Genomic DNA, 24,519 nt, shown 5'->3' on the forward strand with positions numbered 1-24,519 from the left:
TTCATCGGACAAGCACGGCATACCACCCCCAGACTAACGGACTCACAGAGCGATTTAACCGCACACTTGGTGACATGCTGTCGATGTACGTGGCATCTGATCATGGTAACTGGGACCGCATCCTTCCATTCATCTGTGAACTGTAATGCAAGAGCGACAATTTGTTTTCCAGATCTTGGTTGAAATTATGCGTAACAAACTGTTAGAGTGGCGACACCTTTGGAGCGTTTCGATGAGCGCAGCAGGCAATACGATGGCGCAAGATGATGACATACGCATCCCAGATGCAACATCCTGAACATTTGGGGGTACCTGCCACATATTAGACCAACTTCCACATGCCGATGGTGGTATTAGTTGGAACATCCTGCTGTTGTTACAGTAAAGAAGTTCATATAGGGATGAATCAAAACGTGCTGATCGTTAAAGCGCATATGTGCTTGGTATATGTTCCTTAACACACAGTATTTCTTTTTGCTAATTTATTGCTGATTGTACGGAAAAAATAACAAAGCGAGCAGAAGGACGAAACTTAAATATTGCAAGCTAGGCAAGCAATATATAATAATTATGTAACAATATGATAAAAATATCCTTATCATCCCCGTGTGTTGCCGGCTCAGGCAAGTGCTGCATGTCTTCACTTCTCAGAGCAGAAACCGCCACCGCCTCGACGGGGCTTCACGTGATATTCAGCGTCGTCTTCACCACACGGATACGCCAGAACGGGTCGGCCCTCGCCGGGTCGGTGTTGCCGCATTCGCTCGTGGAGTTGTAGTCGACGAGGTGAACGTTCAGCAGCAGTATCGCCATGTTTGGCCGCAGGTTCGTAGATGAGTTTTTTAGGTCCCTGCACTGCGCAGGCAGCCATAAAGACACTTTTTAAAACAGTTTCATGCGCCCTTCATGCCATTACGTCATGCATGCAATACGGTATCCCATTATCGTGGTTGTAGTTGTCGTTTTAAAAAAAAATGGGCATAGTTGCTGACGATATGAAGCGACTCATACCAGACCAAACAGTATAGAGACAGTTTTTTCCAACAATACTCCGTGTCTAACGTGTAGCGAGCAATGGTATCGAGGCTAGAAAGAATTATCTCGCTATCGGCATTCGAAACCAAAAAAATCGTTTGCCTCATATGATAGCAACATATATGCATGCGCTTGCATATTATGCAACGTTTAACTCTCATATTTTGATGCTGCACGACATGGCGTAACTATTCAATCAAACGCCTCGCAGACACGCGAACTTATTTTATCGCACAGCGAGTGGAGCGACACTATTTGTCAGCCAGCGGTCACAGCACACTGCTTGTCCTTGCGACCAAAACACGGTACGTCGCATTACAGAAGCACAAAGCTGCACTGCAGTTCTAATTAATACATGAAGCTTGCAGAACAACACTACTCCCGTATGTAGTTTTCGCAGCATTGCCTGTCAAGTATCAGTATGAAACAGATTATGGTTCTTAGTATGAATGGAACTGAAAACAACGCAGACGGTCCTCTGACACAAACACACCTATCAGGCTGTTTTGATTTTTATTTATTTATTTAGACTGTAAACCCATAGCGTCTGTAGCGCATCATATAGGTGGCAATACTAAAAACAATATGTAAAAGAAATGCCAAAGCACACGCACTAACAAGTAAAGCCCGCCTGGCCCCCCTCAGCCGCGCCGTAAGCAACCACGGCAGGAGCAGAAGCCCTGCATCTCTGCTGCCTTGCGCGCGACTGAAAACGGCGCGCTGCATCTCCGGTTTCCTCCATAGCGCGCGCCAGATTGGGAATTGCCATCGTCGGCTCACCCTCTCAAGCGCTGGCTCGCATATACTACCGCATACTATCACGCGGCGACGATGTTATCGCCTTTAGGCTTCATAGGGAATATCAAGGCGACGCCGACGTCATACATGCGTCTGGAGTGTCCACATAATTGTTATCGCAATAAAAAAAAACAGATCTATTTAACGTGAAATCGGAAGCCGAAGCGCTACGTAAGAGTAAAAATAGGGTACAGGGCACAACAGTCTTACAAGATACTGAAGGATAAGGTTAAAAAGTTACAGGGTACCGGGTTCGCGGCATACCATCAGTGTCTCCAAACCATCAGGCATGTATATTGTCTCATCAGGTAGGCGATTGTATTTCTGATTTGTGTTTGAAAAAGGCAAAAATTACTTGATAAATATAATGCGATACTTCTGGTATCTCCCATTATTAGTATGGTGAGATGTAATGCGGAGGGAGAAGAAACAAATTTATCGATCCCGGTGCAATCATTGTAAATATTCTAAAAATTTTGTTAACTCTATACTTCTTCAGGACAACGTTTTCCAGCGAAGCCTTCCTCGGACCTAAGAACTTGTGACGAGAAAGTTGTAAATAAAACAAACCAAAAATTGTCGCGCGTTTCCGTAGTGTTTTCAAGTGATACTTTATTGATGCTCCGATGCGATCCCACGAAACAGGAATTTTTCGTAATTCGTAAACTAAATAGATTCCTTCAGCCGGGAGGGTGTCTGGATGAGTAGTTGAATGGTAGGCGGCAGGCATTTTTCATGATGGCATCTATGTGAAGAGTTTAATCATGTTCAGGCGTGAAAACGGTTTTACCGTATGCAATTTTGTTGGCTATTTGCTGTTTTTTTGATAGCGTGATTCTTCAAGTATTTGCCTATTGTTTGTGAAGTTATTGTGGTAACGTTTCCGAATGTTTAAATGGATTGCGTACGTGTGATGCGAGCTACAAATGATCATTATGCGAAATTTTATGAAATCTTTTCATTCAGACAGTACGCTTGTCACTTGAGTACCATGCATTTTGCCCAAAAAGCTATTAGGCGTGTGTTGTATCAAAAGCGTTTATAGCTGTTGTCAGAGTTTGGAGGCGGCAGCGCAATGTCCTTTCCGGAAGATGCGGCCTGCAAAAGCTTCTGTCCACCACAGCCCTTCTCCAGCCCCAGTTCTTCCTTCACCTTCTAGTTACCGCCCAAGTAGTGCTATTGGGCACATCGCACCATAGCCTTCCTGCTGTGGCCTCTTTGGCCGACAAACTCTGGGAGGCGTCATCTCTAAACCTCGTTGCTTCCCAAGCGACTGTGGCCGAAACGGACAACAGGTTCATCCATCTACTTCGCGGTCGTTTGCCAAACAGCGTACCAGGGCATTTCCTTCGGCCCCACATCACGATGGTTATTGGATCCTTCACAAGGACATTCGACGAATCTTTGATCTCGTCGCTGCTGCACTTAACCGTCTGTCTACCAAACCACGTGCTCACCGTCTCCCCACGTGCTCACCACCTGCGGCGGCGTCACCGTCAGTGACTGTCGGCGCTCCTCTCAGGAGCAATCACCTGGCCAGCTTCCATCCCTATGCTGTTGCTATCGACGTGTTGGCATTTCGGCACGCCAGTGCCCACGACCTTGTTCCTGGACGGGAAAGGATATCTGGGAGCAGTAGCGGCGACAACCAACACACGAGAAAAATTCCATTTGCCATTTCTCCGTCCCTGGCTGTCACTAAACTGAAATTTCTCGTTGACACAGGCGCTGAGGTGGGCGTGTCATCGGCAAGAGCGCAGGACAAATGCTGCAGAGCCATTCGGCAATTGCAAGCCATGAATGGTTCGACCATTTCCGTTTATTTCGCAAATCTTTTAGCCTGAACGCCGGCCTCCGTAGAACATTCCAGTGGCTATTGCATGTTTCATCTGTTAGGCACCCTGTACAAGTTACCGGCTTCCTCTCCCATTACGCCCTCCTCGCTGTCTTGGCCAGCAAGAGGATCCTAGGTTCAGCTACGGGATCCAGCATTGCTGGCAAATTTTCACCTGTTGCTCCGTTCGCCTTCAGAATGAAACGTGCGATATAGCAGCAATTTGCCGCCCTCCTTCATGAATACCCGCCTTCCATGCATCCTCCGACTGGACCAAACCTGTGTTTGACAGTGTTCAGCATCATATAATCACCAAACGCCCGCCATGCCACGCACCTCCGTGTCGGCTTGCACCAGAGAAGCTACTAATCGTCAGACACGACTTCTAGGCTATGTTAGAAGTCGGCGCTTCCAGCAGCTTCACCTCCTCCCGCCTTCACGTGATGCTCAAGAGCATCGGTGATTGGCGCATCTGCGGAGATAATCGCGCAATGAATGCTCTTGCATTTCCTGATGGGTTCCCTCTAACTAACAACCAGGAGTTTGCTATCGGTCTACACGGTACCCATATTTTCCCAAGATCGACCTAGCCAAAGCGTGCCATGAAATTACCATGGCTCCAAAGGCCATAGTAAAAAGTAGGCAGATCCCACGCACTGGGGGAATCAATGTATGCGGAGCTTTCTGTGCTGCTTGCTTTGACTCACGATAATTAACCGTTATGTTCACGGTGAGTATTTAGTTTCTTCACAGGTTTGTCCAACACAAGAGTGGCGAGTTGATGTTAAACGTTACCTTGCGTGCGCCACTGCTGTTTGTCCGCGTGGTACACAGAAAACAAAGGGAGAGGTGCACATTCGATTTGGTGCGGTCCAAACGAGTTCCTCGGATCTCTTTTTTTCTCTGCCACGCTGTTTCCATGTATATACATACAGCCACCGACGCGGTGTGCCGGAAAGGAGCAGCCACCGCAGCAGCAAAAATAGGAAAGTCAAAGAAAAAAGCTTCGCTTTAACACAGCGATCACGACGACGCTGGGCCTCTGAGTTCCTGCGTATGCCTTTCGGGCTGAAGATTGCCATGCAGACAGTTCAGCGTTTCACTGGTGAGGTAGTTAAGGGACTTTCGTTCGTTTTTCCCTACATCGATGACATCCTCGTGGCGGTCGCTGGAGCCTCCATGTACAGGACCACATCTTTTTTAGACCGCAAGCCGAAGCAGTTCACAGTTAGCGTCAAGGAGAAGCCAGCAGTCATGTCCGTTGACAGGCTCAACCTCCTTTCATCGACGACACCGCCGCTCACAGTTTTGTCATTGCCCCGGTTTCTTCTTTTTCTACTACTTCGACGTCAAAAGTGCGTTCACAGACGAATAGAGTCCATCTCTCCAGGCGCGGCACCTGTGGAGAAGTCTGGTCATGCAACGTGCCACGCCGGCAAAACAAGAAGCAGGAGAGGCACGATCTCGGTGTTCGAAAGAAAATAATCAGTCAGCAGGGTTAGTCTTGTCTTGTAAGAAGGTTGTGTCTTCGGTCTTTCCTGTTCTCGCGACACAAGTAACTAGGTTCTCCTGCGTTGATCTGCACTCGCCGAGCTCGCGGCGCGTCCAAACCATATTTTGGAGTAACATAGATGGTCACTCCGGTTGGCCGTGGTTCATACATCACAGCACCCTGGAATGAGCCGAGCACTGGAATCTTCTGCCTTGAAATTTGAAGTAGCATGACACAGGCACTGCTGAGCTGCACTCTGGCAAGAAAAACGTTTCTGGGGTGCATTTTTAGTCCGAAGTCTGCCAGTTGCTTCATGCCACGTTCAGCTTCACACATCTTACGTTTTCTGGACTGGTTCAAAATATGCAAGAACGACGTTGGAGTTTCGTTTCTCCGCATGCTTTGGCACCGAAATGTACATAACACGTCACTGATGCATTGTGACCGTAAGTTTTTCTCGCCTAACAGCAACAGCGGAAACCGGAGAATGTCTGCGTCCTCAAGATATCGGTTTGCATATCAGGCTGGCCACCAATGTGCTCTTATAAAAAATAAAAGCAAAAAGCAAAAACACCCACAGCGAGCACTTTGGCCAGGAGGAACACAGTCCATTTCTTCAACTGTTACTGTTGACAGACTGATCTACCATTAACTGCTAGCAAAATGGAAATGCAAACTTTATACCGCACCGAATACCCCTATGTTGAGCGAGCTTGCCATGAGACGCGCATGGTTTAACAAGCACAGAATGACTTCAGCTCGAAATTTAGGGTGCCATGGTGCCCTCAAGCAAATAAACTGTAGACAGTTTATGACTCTTTCATCGTTGTTTACTGCAATGAACTAAGAGTCGGTGACACTCAGATATAAACATCTGCTTAATCCGTCGGCAGTCCTTAACACTGTAATGGCGTCTAGTGTTCCGAGCCATGAGGAAATAAACTAGGAGGGAGCATTGCGTTATCAAGCATGCACGGAACCCTCCATGAGGCCAAATCCTTTGATGTTCAAAATTGCGCCGTGTTATGTATTGAAACCCAAAAAATTATAATTGGTGTCGTACTATTTTCACCACATGGAGCTTTCCAAAATCCAAAGCTTTCCCTATGGAGTGTGGGCCCAATGCGTGAAATCTGATACCCGGCGTATTGGCCGAGGATGTCATTTTATCCACAGTTTTCAGTGCGGAGCCCTTTAGGGGCCTGGAATGTTGTCTGTCCAATGTCGTTGGGCGTCACGCACCAAGGCTGATACTAAATCTAGTCAAGAGAGGGCGCCACAGCCTCTTGGACGTGACGCACCCAGGTTGATATCAAAACTAGTTGAGAGAGGGCGCCACAGCCTCTTGGACGTTAGTGTTCCTGTATATGCTCCCGCAGGGAGCAGAGTTGCGCATAGGTCCGCCGCCGTGATCCAGCTCTGCAGCGAAGCCACTCCTCGCGCGCGCAGGAGCCAAATGCCACGCGGTGTTCCGCCTTTTTCTCTAGTGGTCGCGAGCTACAAGCGCCAATTGTTCGCAGGCGCTTAGCAAAGGGCACTTCTTAATACAGGCTACTCTCGAACGAGTCATTCGTGCAGCCGGAGGGGATGGGCTTCCAACCAACCGAAACTTTGTATGTACCTATGTAAACACGCATATACAAACACACACACGAACGTACAAATAGGGGGTAGGACCGCCTTCGATTCCCCAAAATAAAGTATTCCCGTTGCTCGAACAGCTCCGAAGTTCGCTCGCAAACGCGCAGTACGTTGCCACAAAAAAGCGGTGCAATGATTTTCAGCATGCATATGAAGTTGTCTTATCATGGTCAGAAAGCAAGAAATGTTTTAAAGAGTGTTTAGAACTTCACACACGTAAGGTGTGTGAAAAACTTAGCGCATTTTGGCTGCCAAAACTTGGCGCATTTTGGCTGCCGAAACCAGCCGATAAATGACCGTCGCCAAGAGAGCTATCATGCCTGCAGTTATGTCAGTGACCGTTAACAGAGCGCCATTTATCACTAACCATCGTCACAACAGCTGCACGTTTTCGATACATGCGGTGCAGGCACAGATTTAAGCGCATTTCAAATGTTGACATGCGCACATTTTAAGCAAAGCTTACTTTTATTTACTATTACTATTTAGTAGTGCTTACTATTTAGTAGCAGCAAATCTGCAAGTAGAAAAAGATTCAAGATGCAAGAGCTTCTAGCTGTTCCTCTGAACGCACGATCGACGGTCCACTGATTGCAATGGCGATCGTACTGACGGAAACGACGAGTTCGCATGAGTCGGCGATGCGATCGTAAAGTTGGCTTCGCAGTGGCGCGGATCATTTGACGTCATTTTTCGCGCTCGGCCAATAGCGGTGCGAGCGGCGCCGGAAAAGTTATGCGCAACTCTGCTCCCTGCGGGAGCATATACAGGAACACTATTGGACGTCACGGACCCACGTTGGCAAGTAATCAAGTAAGGAAGTAAGTGGTCCTGATCCCTTCTGACTCAGGGCAGGCGATTGTCAACGCCACAGGAGATGTTGAAAGTACGAAAAGGAAAGAAAGTAAGGCGTAGGAAGTAAGGAGAGAAAGAACATAAAACACAGTTTTGTCCCAATCACAGTCCGAGTCCGTCTGGTTGGTCCGGTTCGTTGTATTCTAGGCTCCAGTTGCCTCGGATTTCATCCACCAAAACTAGTTAAGAGAGGGCGCTACAGCCTCTTGGACGTCACGCACCCAGGTTGATACCAAAACTAGTCAAGAGAGGGCGCCACAGCCTCTGGACGTCACGCACCCAGGTTGATACTAAATCTAGTTAAGAGAGGGTGCCACAGCTTCTCTGAATAGATCCGACTCATTTGGTTGTGGGAGTTCATAGCGTTTCTTTTTTTCTCGTTTAACCTAGGTAGGACATAGGCAGTATAAAAGCAAGAGCTTGGTGGCGCAACCGACCGCCCCGTTCCAAGGGGGATGCTCATAACATCCATCCATCCATAGACCCTGCGAACAAAGAGCCGGTCTTTCTCGCCATGGACGCCTAACAATTGGCAGGAATCGAGCGACAGCGGGCACTTGCTCGCGAAAGCCAGCGACGCCGAAGGACCGATTCGTCTGTGGGACAACGTGAAGCAGAAGCCAAGCGCCAGCGAAGAGTGGAACATCCCCACCTTCGTCAGGCAGCAGTCAAGGTTTAGCAACAGCCAAGAAAAGCGAATCCCACGGTTAAAGCTCAAGAAGGTCAAGCGAAGCGGCAGCAAAAGCAAGCTAACCCTAATTCGGTTAAAGGTCAAATGCAAGCTGCATGCAAACATAGACAAGTTAATCCCGGACTTCAAGTTCAGCAAGCTCAAAGCGAACGGCAGAAAAGGCAAGCGAATCCCCAACGTCAAGTTCGAAACACACAGGCGAAACTTCAGAGGAGAGCAGCTAACCCCCACGTCTAGCAACGTGAAGTCGAGATGAGACGGCAGCAATGGCAGCTACTGGAGATATGCGGAGTGGACGCCCGATTCAAGCGGACTACTTAGATCGATCCTGTGGCCATAGTAGTAAGGTGTGTGATAGGGCGTGCTTCAATAAAGCGTTGATGAAGATCGGCAGCATCCGCAACCTTGAATTAAGAGCCAATGGCCTCAGAGTACTCGGACGAGAATTCGCCGCAACAGTGACCACGAATTTCAGTGAGTACAAAGTTAGCTCAACTTGTAAAGATTCAGTAATAGCAGGAAGAGGGCCAGCGATGAGTGTGACATATAGCTACACTTACGTAATCCATCCGCCCGGCATGCCTCGGCTAACCCAGTGGCGGAAAGATTGATTGCGCCTCGCTTAACCTTCATGAGCATTCGCCGATTAAACCATGGCAGTAGCCAATATAGAATCAAAGGTCAAGTGGTTAATGTCCCGATCAATGTGCAAAAGACGGTCCAGTGCCTACCGCGCAACATTGCCGACGATGTAGCGATAAACGTGCAAATTAAACGTAAAGTCCTTAGCAAACGGTCCCGCTCGTGAAGAAATATAACTTCCATGCATGGTTGAAACATTTGGAAATGTCTATCTTATATCGGTACCTAAATGTCGGGATTGATTGGACCCGCTTAACCCAACTGGACCCCAACGAAAGCTGTAACAGTGGCGAATCACTGCTCCGCACTTTGGACAGCTTCCACGTTGACTAGAACTGCAATTTTTTTAGTGGATGCGGCACTTCTCCGACTGCAATGCCGTAGTTCTGACTGCAGAGGAGGATTACTAAAACCTACCGTGTGTTTAGACGCGGCCATCACGTGTTGCGCTGACTCATGCCCCTTCAGTCGATTTGCGCAATGCTCCCTCCTACCTCTGTACTTCCCCAATGGCCCTAGTAATGTGAGGCGTGTTGGTAAGTATGCAATGCTAAACTGTGCTATGCAGAAACATTGATTTTAGTATGGATACAATGCAAATGCCGAAAGGCTCACCTTTTTCTCCAAGGTATCCTCGTCTTCAAAGAGGAAAATTAGAGATGGCACATATCTTCTAAATGCCATATTGATGTCGGGGTGTACTCGGATACGAGATGAGGTTGAATTCATTTTACATGGCTGCGAAAAAATAAAAGCAAGAAAAGGTGCAAATGTACTCGCACATGTCCTTTTCATTGTATCTGCGATCTAAACGGTACTCTTAATACTGCGGGCCTGTGAGCGGCACCTGAGTTCTCTTCGCGAAGTTGTCATTTAGTGGCCGTGCACACGGGCACGGTTTGGATCTCGATTGGAGTAGTCGTCTCTTATGAGGCACCAAACTCAAGTGAGGGAAAAGAGCAAAGCCCTTCCACAAAATGCAAAATACTTTTACGCCGTCCTAAAAGTGTTAATTTGAATGAAATCCGGCAAGGAACTAAATGAATAGCGATTCCAGATATTTAAAAACCACGCTTACACCCCATAAGGGAAGAGCCACTGAGTCTGCCCGTTAACCTTAAAGTATATTGATAGTAAGCATACGCATTGTGAACACGACGATATGGTAATCTAATCTGGCGAGTATCAGCATTCAATGAACCATGGTCGAGCGGAACTTAATAACTCATAGTAAGTATGACCGAGCCAAATAGGAAGGTTTAGGCATCTGCTCTATGACGAACTAATGAAGTGAAGAGTTGAAATCACTTAACTAACCGTTAACATTAAAGTATATTTAAAGTAAACGTACTATTTGTGAACACAATGATATGATAATCTAATCTGGCGAGTATCAGCATTCAGTGAACCATGGTCGTCCTGACCTTAATAACTCAATGCAAGTATGACCAAGCCAAATAGTACGATTGAGGCGTCTGCTCCATGAAGGACTAAGGAAGTGAAGAGTTGAAGTCACGCCTAGAAATATAGATAGTGCAATAGGTTCCCAGGTAGATAATGAATTTGAATTTATTAACAGTACGCGAAGGAAAGCATCAGCGTTGAGACGACGTTTCGACAAGGGCACTTGTGCTTAGTCAGAGAAACAACTGCTCTTCCTGGCTGCGTTTGCAGGTACAGATAATTTTTCTCCGAAAAGCGAGCAAAGAAAAGACCACCAAGGAGAAAAGTAGGGCTGACGAAACTGCAAATATTCTAAGCGGGCTAAAACAGAGTTAAAAGTATTCCCAAGAAGGCGGTTTTTATTGTGCCAGAGCGGGTGCCGGGGAGGTGGTGCGTTTTACATTCGCTCTCATAACAAACCGATAATTTACACGTCCCGTCCTTTACATTCCGCTCTTTCTTTCCTACATTTAGGACCACGACCAATACTTTTGGATGATGCTTCAATATTGTCCACGAAAAAGTGAGTTTCGCGTAGTTCGTATATCTCTTTCCTAACAGGATGAATCAAAGGTAAGGCTGGTTGCAGGAACAGATAAACTTACCACGACGTCAAAGTTCGTCGCAAAGAACTGGTTGCAGTGGCTGTGGACCAATGCAATATTTACAGCCCTTCGATATGTATAGGCTTCTGACCTATTGTACACAAGTGTGGCCAACTCGAAAGAGAGGCCCACCTGGACCTTCGAGTTGTTGTAGCGGTGGTCGTTCGACATCAGCGCTGCATGCCTCTTCTGTGGGCAAAACAGAAACAACAATATAAGCGATGTTTTCAAAAAAAAAAAAAACAAGTTCAATGCTAAAATTACGTATGCCGAAAGCATGCTGTAATAGAGGAGTCAGGATTCACTTTGACTCTCTCAGATTTTGTACCGCCAACATGAATCTAAGTGAAGAAGTGTTCTTGCACTTTGCCCCATCAAAAAGCACCTACCCTGGCATGGCTCGACCTTCGACCTTAAGTTCAGTAGCGCAATACCAAAGCCACTAAGCCAGAATGGTCTGTTAAACATGTTTTCAGGAGTGTCGTCGGCTGGCTAAGACCCAAACTTATTCTGCAATTATTGCTTTCGTGAACCTGTCTTGTCAAAGAAGTCGAGAGCTCAGTCTGCTTTTAAAATATAGTTCCCATGGCGGCTGCTTTGCGTATGCAACCAAGCGTTCGCGTCATTGCCTGAAACAAATTATTGAGGTTTCGTCATGCTCGTGAATTGGGTTACCATAAACATATTGGCTTATGTCTCAACACCCAACACAGTGTGCTACAGAGAACACTGCTAGACATTACAAGTATCAGTGACGTTCTAACACGTCGAAGCGCAGGGCGAATTTGCACGAAATCAGCGATTAGCAGACAAGAGGTCCGGAAAATTTACCACGATGCACACAAAAGAAAATTCAAATGACGTCGCACCCCTACCACGCCACAACGTTTATGTTTTCAAAAGGGATATAAAACGTCATGAGGAGATGAAGGCGTCTTCTCACCTGGCACATCATTAGAGTGTCAGATATAAGGCCCACATTTCGAATTTATGAACACTAAATTAGAGTGCGTTTAGAAGGGAGTAGACGCGCCATTGTAATGTATACTTTGTCACTGTCTTGCTTTCGTGTCATTTGGGGTGTTTAGTCTAGCGGGCTCGTAACGACTGCAGCGCGTAGCCCACAAGGTGCCGTATAATGTAGAGCTATTCCATCCTCATTTCATTCCAATCTCCAGACGTCAAATTTACCTAAGCACTGATGAATGCATCGGACGGTGACACACAACATTGTTTGAACAGCCCAATCGAACGCTCTCCTAGGTATTAGAAGGTTACCTTAATGTTTTTTAAACGCCAAAAGCATTGCTTTCTTGATTGGGTTTTTCGGATCTGAGTGGCTGACAAGAGTCGAAGACAGCACAGACATGGTCAGGATCTAGGTGGGGCCGAGCGCAGTGAAAGTAGATAACTGGATGGGGAGGGTGATGGCAACGTCAGCGATTGACCCGCTTCGCTTTCATTAGTTTAAGTTAGCTTGTTAAAAATTACAGTGGCGTGCAAATGAAGGTGAAAGATGCCGATAAACTTGGCCCTCAGCGAAGAATAGTTGGAAGACCTATGTCGTAGGCGTGCCGAATGGGCCCGACAAGGCTATACCTACCCGCAAAAGTTGTTATTATGCGCAGAGAAACCCATTCTCCCCGGCAGCTCCGAGTAGCCAGTGACGATGTTCTTGGGGGACATCGAACTTTTCTTCCTTTCGGAAAGGGCTAGCTTTCGTTATCGTAAACAAAAATCAGTCTTATTTTGCTGCATGTTTAGTGCGCACGTGCACTGTATCCGGGCGCGTGCTCTCGGGTTGGTGACATCGCTTGACAGACAGGCAAAATGGGCGCAGATATAAACAAATATTGAACAAAACTAGGTTGGGTTATGGTAAAAAAAAATATCTAAACCAGAAATTATTCTTTTGTTTCTTTCAGCGTAATAATGCATAATCTGTGCGGCCATGTCCTATCAGATGGAGAGTTCTTACAATTTCCCTGAGGTCGCGTGAGAAACAGGCGCAATGGGGGTCGTAGCAATTTTTTTTTTACTTATCGCTCGTGAGTAGTGGCGGATACGGAATAGGAACAGAATTAAAAAGCTTTGGGTTGTAGTCATGAAGGTTTCAGACAAAAATACGGATTCCTGCATTGCTACGGAAGTTTTGCAATACTCATATTAAGGTTGTACGGGCAGCGTTGCGGTGTTTTATATTTGTTATTGTGGGTATATGTTCTAAGCCTCGCGCGTTTTCTAAAAGACGCGTGTAGCATGAGACCCTTCTCATAAAAACTGGCACTCAACAATTAAACTAAGTTAAATTTGTGCCCCAGCGTGCGCTGTGAACTGTACATCCCACGACCGTACGCTTGTATTCGTGTTAAAAGTTCGTATTAAAGAACACCGGTGCACAAATTTTGATACACACCATATGTGCGTACCCAGTGTAAACCGATATATGTGTTCCATTCAGTGGAATGGCGAATTTTTTTGCCCGATGCGTGCGGCGGGCGGGCGGTGTGGCGTGCGGCTCGAGCGTATATCGGCCCATAACACGCACTGCTATTGCAAGGCCGCCGAGTAGCTTTTTAACGAGATAATCAAGTCCGTGCACTCCGCAATAGAGTACGCCCTAAGCTGGAACATGTCGGCACAGCAGCGTCACAGTATCTGTTAAAAAGAAGCGAAATAGCCAAAACTCACGCTGGAACGCTGGCCCTGAAACATCCACAAAAGGCTGCAAAATACAGCTGCTGCTTTTAGAGAGACATTGTTGACTTGAGAAAGTGCACAGGTCGAGGACCAAAAAATCTGATGTCGTTGCAAGGGTCAAATTTCTGAGGAATGATTTTTTGAAAAATAATAAGATCATCCATACCGTACAAAAAAAAAAAATTGCTTTGTTCGTTTTCCTATGCGCACGCTTCGGTCACTTCCTAGCGACGGCTCGCCCATATTAAATGAAACTAATAGGACGTGTGCATGAAAGTCAAGGCAATGTAACTGAATGAAGTAACTGGAGTAAATGAATGTCCCCTGATCTGCTTTGCGGCGATTGTTCCTGTGAGAGAGCAAGTAGAAAACTTATAATTATGCTATCATAACATTCAGAGCTTTCGCTTAATAACATGGCGACAATGTTCTGATCTCCGATAAAGTTTTGCGGTGGCCTTACGGCACTCGTAGTTGCGGCATTCCGCGGCACCAAGTGCCAGAATTTCAGAGGCGGTTGCCTTTGCCGTGCTTCGGGCACAAGAATACCGGTAACGTCTTAGCCGCCACGCTTTGAACATCCATTTAACTAATAATGTAATACTACTTGACAAGAATAGCTTTCAGTATTGTCTTGCGCTGGGCACCATGAAGACATTTTTTGTCGTTGAAAGCGGCAACTGCTGAAAACTAAAAGTGGTATTGTGGAAAAATTTGGAGAAGTCTTCAAAATAATAAGTGTCTCATAAATAATATTATACAGCCTCTAAAAGCATGATAAATTTAAGCCGGCCGTCTTGTAAGGTTCTCCTTCAATCTCTGTTGCAGGGTACCGTCCTCCCTCTAAGTGGACTACCCCAAGAAGGGTATACGCGCACAAAGGCCCGCCACACCTAGTCACTGAGAGGGAATGTCGTGGTGTCATTCAAGCCTCGCAAAGTAGAGCGGTGTGCATGATTCGGCGGTGGTCAAGGTGAAGCTGGTCAGCGGAAAGAATGTCGCGTGCCTCTCTCGCGCATGCGCACAAATTTTGAAGCGGTTCGATTCCAGCCATAGAAGGACACCATCGTCGTCGACATCACTTTCTTTGCCCCGCCGACGTGGTACTGTCGGTGCGATGTAGGGGTGTTCGCGTTTTGTAGCAGAAATTTAGCTACCTTTGCTGCTGTTATGCTGTGTTGTGGCTGATTCATCGTACAAGAAGACTTTTTAGGCACGCGTCGAAGCGCAATCTTTGACTGAAATAGCCAACCGCCACCGTACTTGCGAAGGCAACGGCGATTTCTTCGTTCCGTGATATGACTGGTTCTCTAACTTCGCTGCCAGCTGTGATGTAGTGTCGCGGGAAATGATATTGATTTAATGTTGGCACTGTCCCAGCTTTAAACTGCCCACTGCTCCCGTAGCGAACAGTTGTTCCTCAACACAGCACGGCGCAGGAGTTCTGTCTGTCTCCAAATTATAACAAAAATGCATGTGCTTTTCCATCTTTTCTTCACAAAGATATTGTTTGATGGCAGGTTACTATACCGAATTTCGGTAGGTTGGCACAAGCGCGAACTGTAATGAGGTGAAATGCTTCAAAAATGATTTTCATACACAGTTGAACTACGCCGCGTCATGCAGTTCGCTTGAAGTGGCTATAAACACGAAGCGTGCAAACACTTGGTTTTGACAGAGGTCAGGATGACTTAATTTGTGGTAAATAATAAATGACCGTGAACTCATTATTTGCTTTCTTGCTCAGACTGTACAGGATGCGAGGTCATGAATATTTACCTTATACTTTAACGCCTGCGAGCGTAACCATTATGGCTTTTTTTTTACTTGTTTAAAGCACACATCCGAGTAGTGGACTGTAATGCACAGCTGACTGCTACTCATTTTCTTGCTCTTTCAGGATACAACGCCCAGAATCATCCGCCAACAAGAAAAAAAAACATGTCCAGTATAGCTAAGGTGCAAATGAATCTAACGCCTGGAATGCTGAAGCAGCTTCGCATGACTACAGCCACGTTTCTGTTCTTCCGAAGCTCTACTGATTGAATAATGTAATAAATGTCTGATGCGATTTTCACAACGTTACCAATTTGTCACACCTTTATCAACAGTAGCGCATTTAGCACCCTGTCGTATCAGCTGCAGGACGCGTGAATAGCTTTTATAATTTATCAACGCACCAGTAAGATCGTTAAACATATACATAAACCGACCCGACATTAATGGCGCCCGAAAAATGAACTGAGTAGTTGCGGCTCATAGCATTACAGGGTGGTACGCTCACATACTGGGTGATCTAAAGCTCAAACTTTCTAGGATCGTATACATTTCAAAGCAGCGTTGAACTTGTGTGTTTTTGTTGAAATATTGTGAATTGTGGACGATGTTTCTAGAATGTCTAAAGGGAATGAAAATGTTGGTAGGAGGTATGAAATAATTGACAAAGTCATAATGAGGCGTAAAATGTTGTAAAAAGATTGATAGAATGTTGACAAAGTCTAAAATCATGCTTCTATTCAATGTAGGTGGCCACGTATTGGCAAAATGTTACTAGATCCTTCAAAGAAAGCGCTATTAATTTCTTAATACGACCTTTACAGATAATGTGTTAACATGCTTCAATTTAATGAACGTTGATAGAAGGTCTGATCAGAAGTGTTTCTAGACTGTTAGTAGGAAGTTTGCAGACAGCATATGTAGACGTTTCAAATTAACGTTCGTGGAAAATTGTTTCTAGGGTGTTACTAGGAAGTTGTTAGGAAGTCTAAAGCCCATTGGATGGATTTCATTTATCAGCTAGTAGAATAGTATAAAGACGGTCTACAATATGTTGCTAGAAATTTTTATAACGATTAGCACACGCCCTCTATAGGGACCACACGATGGATACGGCGCGGTTGTCACGACAGGGAATAGCTTTGTTTGGCAATTGCCCCGGTTTTCCTGCTGGTCGGCGGTCAGACTTCTCCACCGATGCAACAGCCAGCGATGCCGCGCAACAAAATTTCGGGGGGCGCCTTCGTCCCAAAGCGCGGATTAGCTCTGAGACACAGGTGTTTCCGCTGTACAGCTCTGGGACGGTTGAAGGCTTGGATGTTTGTCCGTAGTGGCGCTGTGGAGCGTTTGCCCTCCGCTTGGGCTAGCGGTTGCCGAGTGCGTCCGTCATGGAAGGATGCTGCGCTTCTCACGCCAAGACGCGACGTTTCGCGAGTGCCAGCTCGCTGCAGCTTTGCTTAGACCGACTACGACAGCGTGTGCCAGCTGACCCATGGCAAATGGTCGGATTAGTAATATGTTGACACAGTGAAGTAAGCCAGCAAAAAAGGGCGCAGGCGTGCGGCCGTTGTCATGACAACGTTTTCACGCTGTCATCAGTCAGTTATTGTAACGCTGCCGACCTCATCCCACGCTGTCGTGATCCTGATGTAATGTCATGGCATGCTACGATCACAGCGGCGCTGTCACGAGCTCAATCGTAACTACACCATCACTGTTCTGACGCTACTGTGTCACCTACCAAGACATGTGGACAATAATATTTGTGTCATTTTCATCAAACACCGTGATCGACGTCAGCAGTACACTTAGGAAGTGTTGCTCCATTTGTTTTCTGAGGTTCCCGAAAGCTATTGTCATACTTTTACAAAAGCTTGCGCTGGTTTCGGCAACAATTTTTCAGCAGTGATAAGTATGCGGATCTCTTGCCGCTGTTCACCTGAATTTGTTCGCATTCTAAATCACAAATAATTAAACTGTCCTGCCAATGAAGAATAATGTTTTCAAAAACATGAGTGTCAGTAGCGAACCAGGTGTTCCATGACAGCAGAGCAGTTTTGTGGGAGAAGTGAATAGGATATCATATGTATTGGGGCCCACTAGTGTTGAGGGAATCAAACGCACGTTCATGCTGCTGCATCAAAAAACAAAACGAATAAAGTCATGCCGGAGAGTGTATGGACCAATCTTCATAGGATAAACAATAAATGTAAAAATTCTGCGTCACAGAATTAATACTCTCTGGACATCGTAATAGGGTGTCAACAGATTGTAGACAACGTACAGGCTATGTTAAGTGGTTGTGTAGAGGTAATGATCGGAGGAACTGGACACACTCGTTCCATGTCGCAAGTATTCCTCGTTCGCTCTCACAGACTAAGGCAAAGATTTATTCCAAGAAAATATCATCCATATTGAGTCTCCGTAATTAGACACCGGATTAATACAAGAAAGGACACGCTTCGCAGTAATGGCGATCATTTAATTGAATTAGTGCGCACGTAGCAGAAGCACCCAATCACTCATTTTCAACTGGCGCAAAATTGTACGTACGAGAGTACTTGTTCGAAAGGATTGTCCAGTGAAAGATGACATAGTTTACGTTGCAGTTGATGCCGGAGAACGTGTTCTGGATGCTCGCTCTTATATGTCCGAAGTATAGAACTACTCACCAGATCAGGATACTTCTTTGCGAAAGCGGCGCGTCTGCCAGGTAACGTCGCCGTGTCCCAGATAGATGGTGGCGTACATTCACATAGCCCCGTGTTGTACACCCAACCGACAGAGCTGATCGCGATGACGGTGTCTGCGTTCGACGACCTGCAGTGAGTGGTGCATATTCTCGCAATGAAATTTCTTTCAGAGATATACTAAAAGAAGATCAAACCGTTTTGCAGGTTCTTTATTGGTTAGCAAAATTTGTTGCATAGCTAGTTGGTTCATGCAGAACTTTTTGTTGGGCTAGTTCGTTCATGTTACTGAAGTACTAAAGCGCCAAACAGACGGCACAAGAAGAGACAGGGACGAGCGCTTTGTGTCTCTTCTTGTGTCGTCTGTTTGGCGCTTTAGTACTTCAGTAGTTGGTTCATGACTGGTGAACAAATGTTACGCCGCTAAGCGCACGAGGACATTTGCGGTCGTCGACTTCCAATAGTTTATTCAGAAGAAATCAAGCAATTTTATACGTGACACCTAAGTGCAATTGGTCATAGAAAAGATAAACTAACAAGTGCACTAGTAGCTAAGAACCACTCGTAAGCTACTGACCATTAGAGGGAATATCAGAGTATCTGCAGTGACCTGAACTAAACTGTCAAGGCAGGCACATTGGAACAAACATGAATATAGGGCGCGAAACCGAGCAGCGAACCAAATGGGCCAGCTGCACGTCCGAATTTTGGTGGCGCTTACGGGCTATCCATTATCAATCTCATTTCTTTTACACTTAGTGGCAGTAATGGCATGCTAATGCGCATTGCCTGTTCTTTTTTATTAGGAACGTCTCGATTACCTCTCTTTCAGCGTGCTTTCTTGCTTTCCTTAGAAATGTCGTTTGGCCCAGGAGCGGTGCCCAACCACCGCACTTTGAGCGTTTTTCAGTGCCATGTTCTCCGCCAATTTTACCAATTGACCGCCAAGAAGTGGTCTTCCGCACGATATTTGAAAAATTCTCTAGCTTGTCGGACATAAACCCTGCCACATCTTAGAGAAATATTGTGAAGCACATCCTCAACGCATTCGGTGTAGCGTGTGGCATGCTTCCCGGAGAACATAGCCGGCAGTTTATTTGCCATCAAAGGGCAAATCTTGGGCCAGATTGCACGGAGCAAATACACAATTGGTGCACTGTATCTGGCTACGACCTTCATTATATTGTGTGACAGCTTACGTATACGTACGCCATTACGCGCGCATTCATTTTTTTTCCTTTGGATTGTGCAGTTTTTCTTCCCGTGATTTATTTTCTAAGTGAGGCTTTGGCACACCCGTAATAAAGATGGGAGGAAAGCAAGCGTCTTTCAAGCACCTAATCTGATTGTGAAAACCTGTAACAAGATTGCGCTCGTGTGATTTCATATGCCGAATTGAGTCATGTCTTTGCTATTCCCCTCTTGATAAGTTTACAATGTGCGCCCTTAAATGGTAGAGCGCTATTCTTTGTGCTGTGGGTATACATCCAACACCCATGGACCTTCATGGAGCTAAGTTTAAAGTCCAGAAATGAAATTGAGGTATCGTGTGGGCAATTCGCAGGCGAAATCTAGTCCGCCAGGTTCTGTCAAGAAGGTGTTGGTTAATTCTGCCACAGCAACGTCAAGGCAAGTCTCAGTTGAATGTAAAAGCGCAAATAAGTCCTCATCAGCCTGGCTACGCCCCCTGCTGGGCAAAGGCGTTTCCTATACTTCTCCAACTACCCCGGTCTCCAACTACACCGGTCAGCCCACATATCAGTAAATCCTAACTAAATTACGCTTGCTGATTTCGACAGTTGCTGCGCTTGTCAGTGGATAAAAGCGAACAATACGTCTGCCAGCATGGAGACATGTCTCATGCGTCTCGCCGGCTTCGCAATCATACGAGCTTTATGTCGTATATCAGGTAACCTTTTGAGTTTCAATTCAACGTCGGTGCATCGAACTACTCTAATTTGGAATGGACATCTGGGCGATGTTAGTGCAGTGCCCAATCGGAGAGGCGTTTTGCATTTAAATTACCCAGGTATATATATCCTAAATCCATTTAAATCCTAAAGGTGTATACGGCTTTTTTTTTCTCTTATCTTTAGGATTTGTTTTTGTTCACTCACGACTTGTAGTATAATTGTAGTTCTTGAGCTCGATTACTTAGAGAAGTGGACATTATTTGGACTATAAATCAAATGTCTATTTGACTAATTAAATAAGTTTGCTAATTGCACCTAAAACAAGTTATGTTGCGGAACATATTGCATTTCGGAAATTCTAGCCATTCACTTGAAAGTTTACGTCTGCTTGAAGATAAGTCTAGCGATCAAATATGTTTTAACGTGTGCCTCCCCCAATATGGAGCAATATGCATTGGTGTTCAGTAACTTTTTAGCTTCAATGTGTAAAAAGGCGTTTTTGCTAAAAAAAATTAAGTACAACAAAAGTGCAATTTTACCGTATATTTGACAGTGCTTGTCTCAAGATCGGTTTTGGTTGCACGTTTCCAACCGCGTCTTACGCGGGAAATCACTGGCTTCTCGACGATTGAATTGAAAATGTGGCGACTGAATAAATCCCAACTATGTAATGATGTTCATCCATCGGTTTCATAAACTGGCCAGGAGCTTAGGCATATTGTAGCCCATGCCGCAATAAGGCTTATAATTTTTTTCAAATGTCTCTGTATATTGTATTGGTGGTACGCGATTGCTACACCTACCACTTAGTGCCTATTGACCTGCGTTTAGAAGCTACAGGGGTTAGTGTATTCTCGTTGTAATATCGCCGTAATTCTTCAACTCTGAGGCTTTTCTTTCGGGGAACCAGTAAGGTTTTCTTTTGTAGTAATTGCTGCGAGCCGGTGGATGTCCGATTTTCCCTTTATTAATTACTCTCCTCCACCTTGCGGGCTTCTGCAGAACTACTACGTCAAACGCTTGCCTTTGCTTCGCGTTGTCAACAAATTCGACTTTGCCCTGCCATCTGCTAGCCGCCTGGTTAGCTCAGATGGTAGAGTAGCTGCCCCGGAAAGGTGGTGGTCCCGGGTTTGAGTCCCGGACCGGGACAAATGTTTCTTCAAACTCTGAGGCTTTTCTTTCGAAGAACCCGTATGGGTTTGCTTTGTAGGAATTGCACCGAACGGGTGGATGTCCGATTTTCCCTTTATTAATATCGGTTAGTATTGTAAACAACCCTTCAGTGGGTGCAATAGAATAAACTAGAGTAATACTGACATACATTTAACGAGTCCCATTATTCTCCATCGTGACTGAACAGCTTGACGTCACAAAGGTAGACGACAGAGTCAAATGCCTTATACGCGGAAGGGAAAAATGGGCAAACCATTCGCTCACATACAGAGGCATTTTAAATAGAGAATACTATCTAATGTTTATTAAACAGCCTCTTGAATCCTGTCAGCGGTTAAGGTTTGTTCTTTACAGTAACTGTGGCCTGCGTCATGTGTGTACGTCGGCACGCTCCACCGTCACCTACACTAAGGGCATTGCTACAGACAGAAAACAAGAGACGCAGTTGAAGTCTTGCGCAACCATTCAATAGCGTGTGAACACAGTGAATATATCTCCATGCAGTAACACAAACTTCCACTCGAAATCGCTGGAGTAAAGAAAACTACAGCACAATGTACGCACGCTTAGGGTAATCATTGTTGGCTATGCGTAAGACATCGTCACTGGGACGAAAATGACCGTGCAGGACAGCAACGTGCACATTAGCATATCGCCGAGCGAACCAACTGACGTTAAAGTAGTAGCAGTTCTGGGGAGGACCGTGACGTGACCCGCTGAGGAAAAAGCAATGGCACGTGCTTGGCACGCTGAGCTTTCTGCAACAAAGCGAATGGTCACATGGCAAAGCAACGAAACCTGCTTAGCCCTTAATTCATTCCGGAAGAAACTTTTTTTTTTTGCCAACTACAAAGTGTCTAGCTAGAATATTGGGCCAACACTGAATGACGTGCAGCAAGCGCCGTTTGTTTGCTTAGAGCAGGAACGCAGGATGAGGAAAAAGATGTCTGGTGGCACGTGACTGACTTTCTTTTGAAAGCGGGGTCTGAGGAGACAGACCGATGCGAGATCTGCGGCTGCAGTCTTATCACACACGTGATTTAGAGGAAATTAAATGTACACGTGTTCTTCATACGTGATAATGAGCGGTCGGGACGAATTCCAAACGAATACATAACTGGCCTGGGGCGAAGCCCACTTCCACGTTTTCTGCCTGGCGTTTCCTCCCGCTACTGCAGAAAAAGTTGCCGCAAAATATTTTTTCCCTTTCGTTAATACTTATTATCGAGGTGTTTGTACTTTATATGGCAAATAAACACCTTTTTTTTTCTCGTTTCGATGCGCCCGTCATTACAGGGTGAATTATGATACTAAAACAAACATGCCGAATATTTATCGCCGGAGCAAGTGGTTAAACGCAAATTGTTTACGCTGTAATCATTAACGCGTCAGCGATAGTTGTTTACAGGTTTAAAGTGGGTGATACCGCCTTATTCGATTTATTAGTTGTAACTATATCATTGCGGGCGTCCATGTCCCAGTGCAGACATGCGCGGCGTTATTCTGTAAATTATAGGAGACCGTACATGAGCACATGCCATGACGTGATGTCAGTGCTCAGAGTAGGCTCTCGCTGTACACATAACGAGAGCACTGTGAATATTGTTCTTGTTCTCATGAAAAAGCTTAAGGCAGGAGCAGTTACACTTGTAACTTATCGTTTAAGTAGACTGGAGCCACTATTGAACAGTCAGTAACGGAGCATGCTGAAAACAGTACTCAAAAGGCAATAGGGCATCAATTTAGGAAATTATCGACGGTATATGTTTTATATAGCCTTTATGTAGTATACAGTGGAGAGATCCTTTATTATTTACGTTCGAGATCTTCGCCATTTCATAACATAGCTTGATAGGGGAGACCAATACTATAAGATGAGTATTCTTTTGAAATGGCATGCCGAAATACGTAAAGATTAGCGAAATTGGGGCGTTGTTGATGGTTGTTCTGGTCAACATTGGAAAGGGATATTCTGGTGCTGGATGCAATATCTCCTGTCCACCAACTCGCTCGCCAAAACTGTCTAGGTAGCTCTGTGAAAACGAAAAGCTGCTGCACGTTCGTAGGTAGCACTGCTTTGTGTCGTTTACTCACTCGACGGCTTCTTTGAACAGATTGGCGAAGTTGGTATAGTATTCTCCTCGCCTGCCGTAATCGTACAGGCCCATCGCCAGTATCGTTCTTTTGGTAGTGTCGTTACCTTGCATATTCTTGAGTTCCTGCGACGGCGCATATGGGGAGGGAAAAATCACACATTTAGTTCTTTGTGCCAGAGAAAGTTCTGAAAAAAAAAAAAGGAAAGTGGCGAAAATCCCTGCTTTTGTATTTGGTACGTGTTTACTGGTCGGTCTGAAACCACTATCGACATATATTTTTGTTCGGTATCTGCATTTAGTGTGAACAACAGCGACAAAAAAACTTACTCGCCATTCCGACCCTGCGAAAATGAATGTGCAGCGAAAACTGTTGAAAACCACCACTACAGCTGCTGAGGGCACTATGCAATGCTTTATTGCTTTAGAGTAGTGATAGTAGTGTTAATTTTGACAGCACGCCACCGCCCTTAGCGGTACTGAAAGAACACTGAAATAAGTTGCTAGGCTCATTGTTTAAGATACGAAAGGATAGTGACGTCACTGCCCACATACCAAACTGTGGCTGCCGCGGCAGCTTGTGGAAAAGTAATCTTTACCGGGAAACGTAATACTTAATTATCAGGGGAGCCTTAGTATCAATTATGTGCTTCGGATGCTTGTTTTGTGCTTGTTCTTTAATGAAACGCATGCTGTTCAGCATGTTCTACGCGTGATTCAAAAGAATGCAGTCACTGTTCGCTTCACTTTGCTGAGTGCTTGAAGCCTCTGCCTTACGGGGGTACGGGCCACCGCCCCTGGCTCTGCACTGCCGCCGGGATCGGCCCACATTTTCGCTAGCGGGCGAGGGCACAAGAAATGCCAACTAACGGGAGGCTAACGGCATGTAAATTCCAATATAACAGGGTATATTGAGGGATCGTTATTTATATTTTGCTCATATACGTTTAGTGTTGATCCTCTCCCTCTATATATATATATATATATATATATATATATATATATATATATATATAGAGAGAGAGAGAGAGAGAGAGAGAGAGAGCGAGAGGTCAGTGGAGGTCAGAGTACAGGTTTCCTATATCCAGGGGGGGGGGTGCATGGACCGTCTTCGAGGTCGCACAAACGTTGCAGTAAC

General features: G+C 45.6%; 1 protein-coding gene and 1 pseudogene across 1 annotated transcript in view; one reads left to right on the forward strand and one right to left on the reverse strand.

Moving 5' to 3' along the window:
• Positions 1-493: 493 nt before the first annotated feature.
• LOC129382056 (uncharacterized) overlaps positions 494-24,519 on the reverse strand; it is a 37,851-nt gene continuing 13,825 nt past the window's right edge. Inside the window, exons 5-9 of the mRNA XM_055065400.2 lie at positions 23,383-23,507; positions 18,185-18,332; positions 11,037-11,225; positions 9,604-9,726; positions 494-855 (exon numbers count right to left, since the gene is read on the reverse strand). Of these exons, the coding sequence (XP_054921375.2) occupies positions 682-855; positions 9,604-9,726; positions 11,037-11,225; positions 18,185-18,332; positions 23,383-23,507 (759 nt within the window). The 3' untranslated portion in view covers positions 494-681. The remainder of the gene's footprint in view (positions 856-9,603; positions 9,727-11,036; positions 11,226-18,184; positions 18,333-23,382; positions 23,508-24,519) is intronic.
• Positions 8,599-9,321, forward strand: LOC126519784 (uncharacterized; annotated as a pseudogene).

This window comes from Dermacentor andersoni, chromosome 11, assembly GCF_023375885.2.
Source record: "Dermacentor andersoni chromosome 11, qqDerAnde1_hic_scaffold, whole genome shotgun sequence".
Classification (NCBI taxonomy): Eukaryota; Metazoa; Arthropoda; class Arachnida; order Ixodida; family Ixodidae; genus Dermacentor; species Dermacentor andersoni.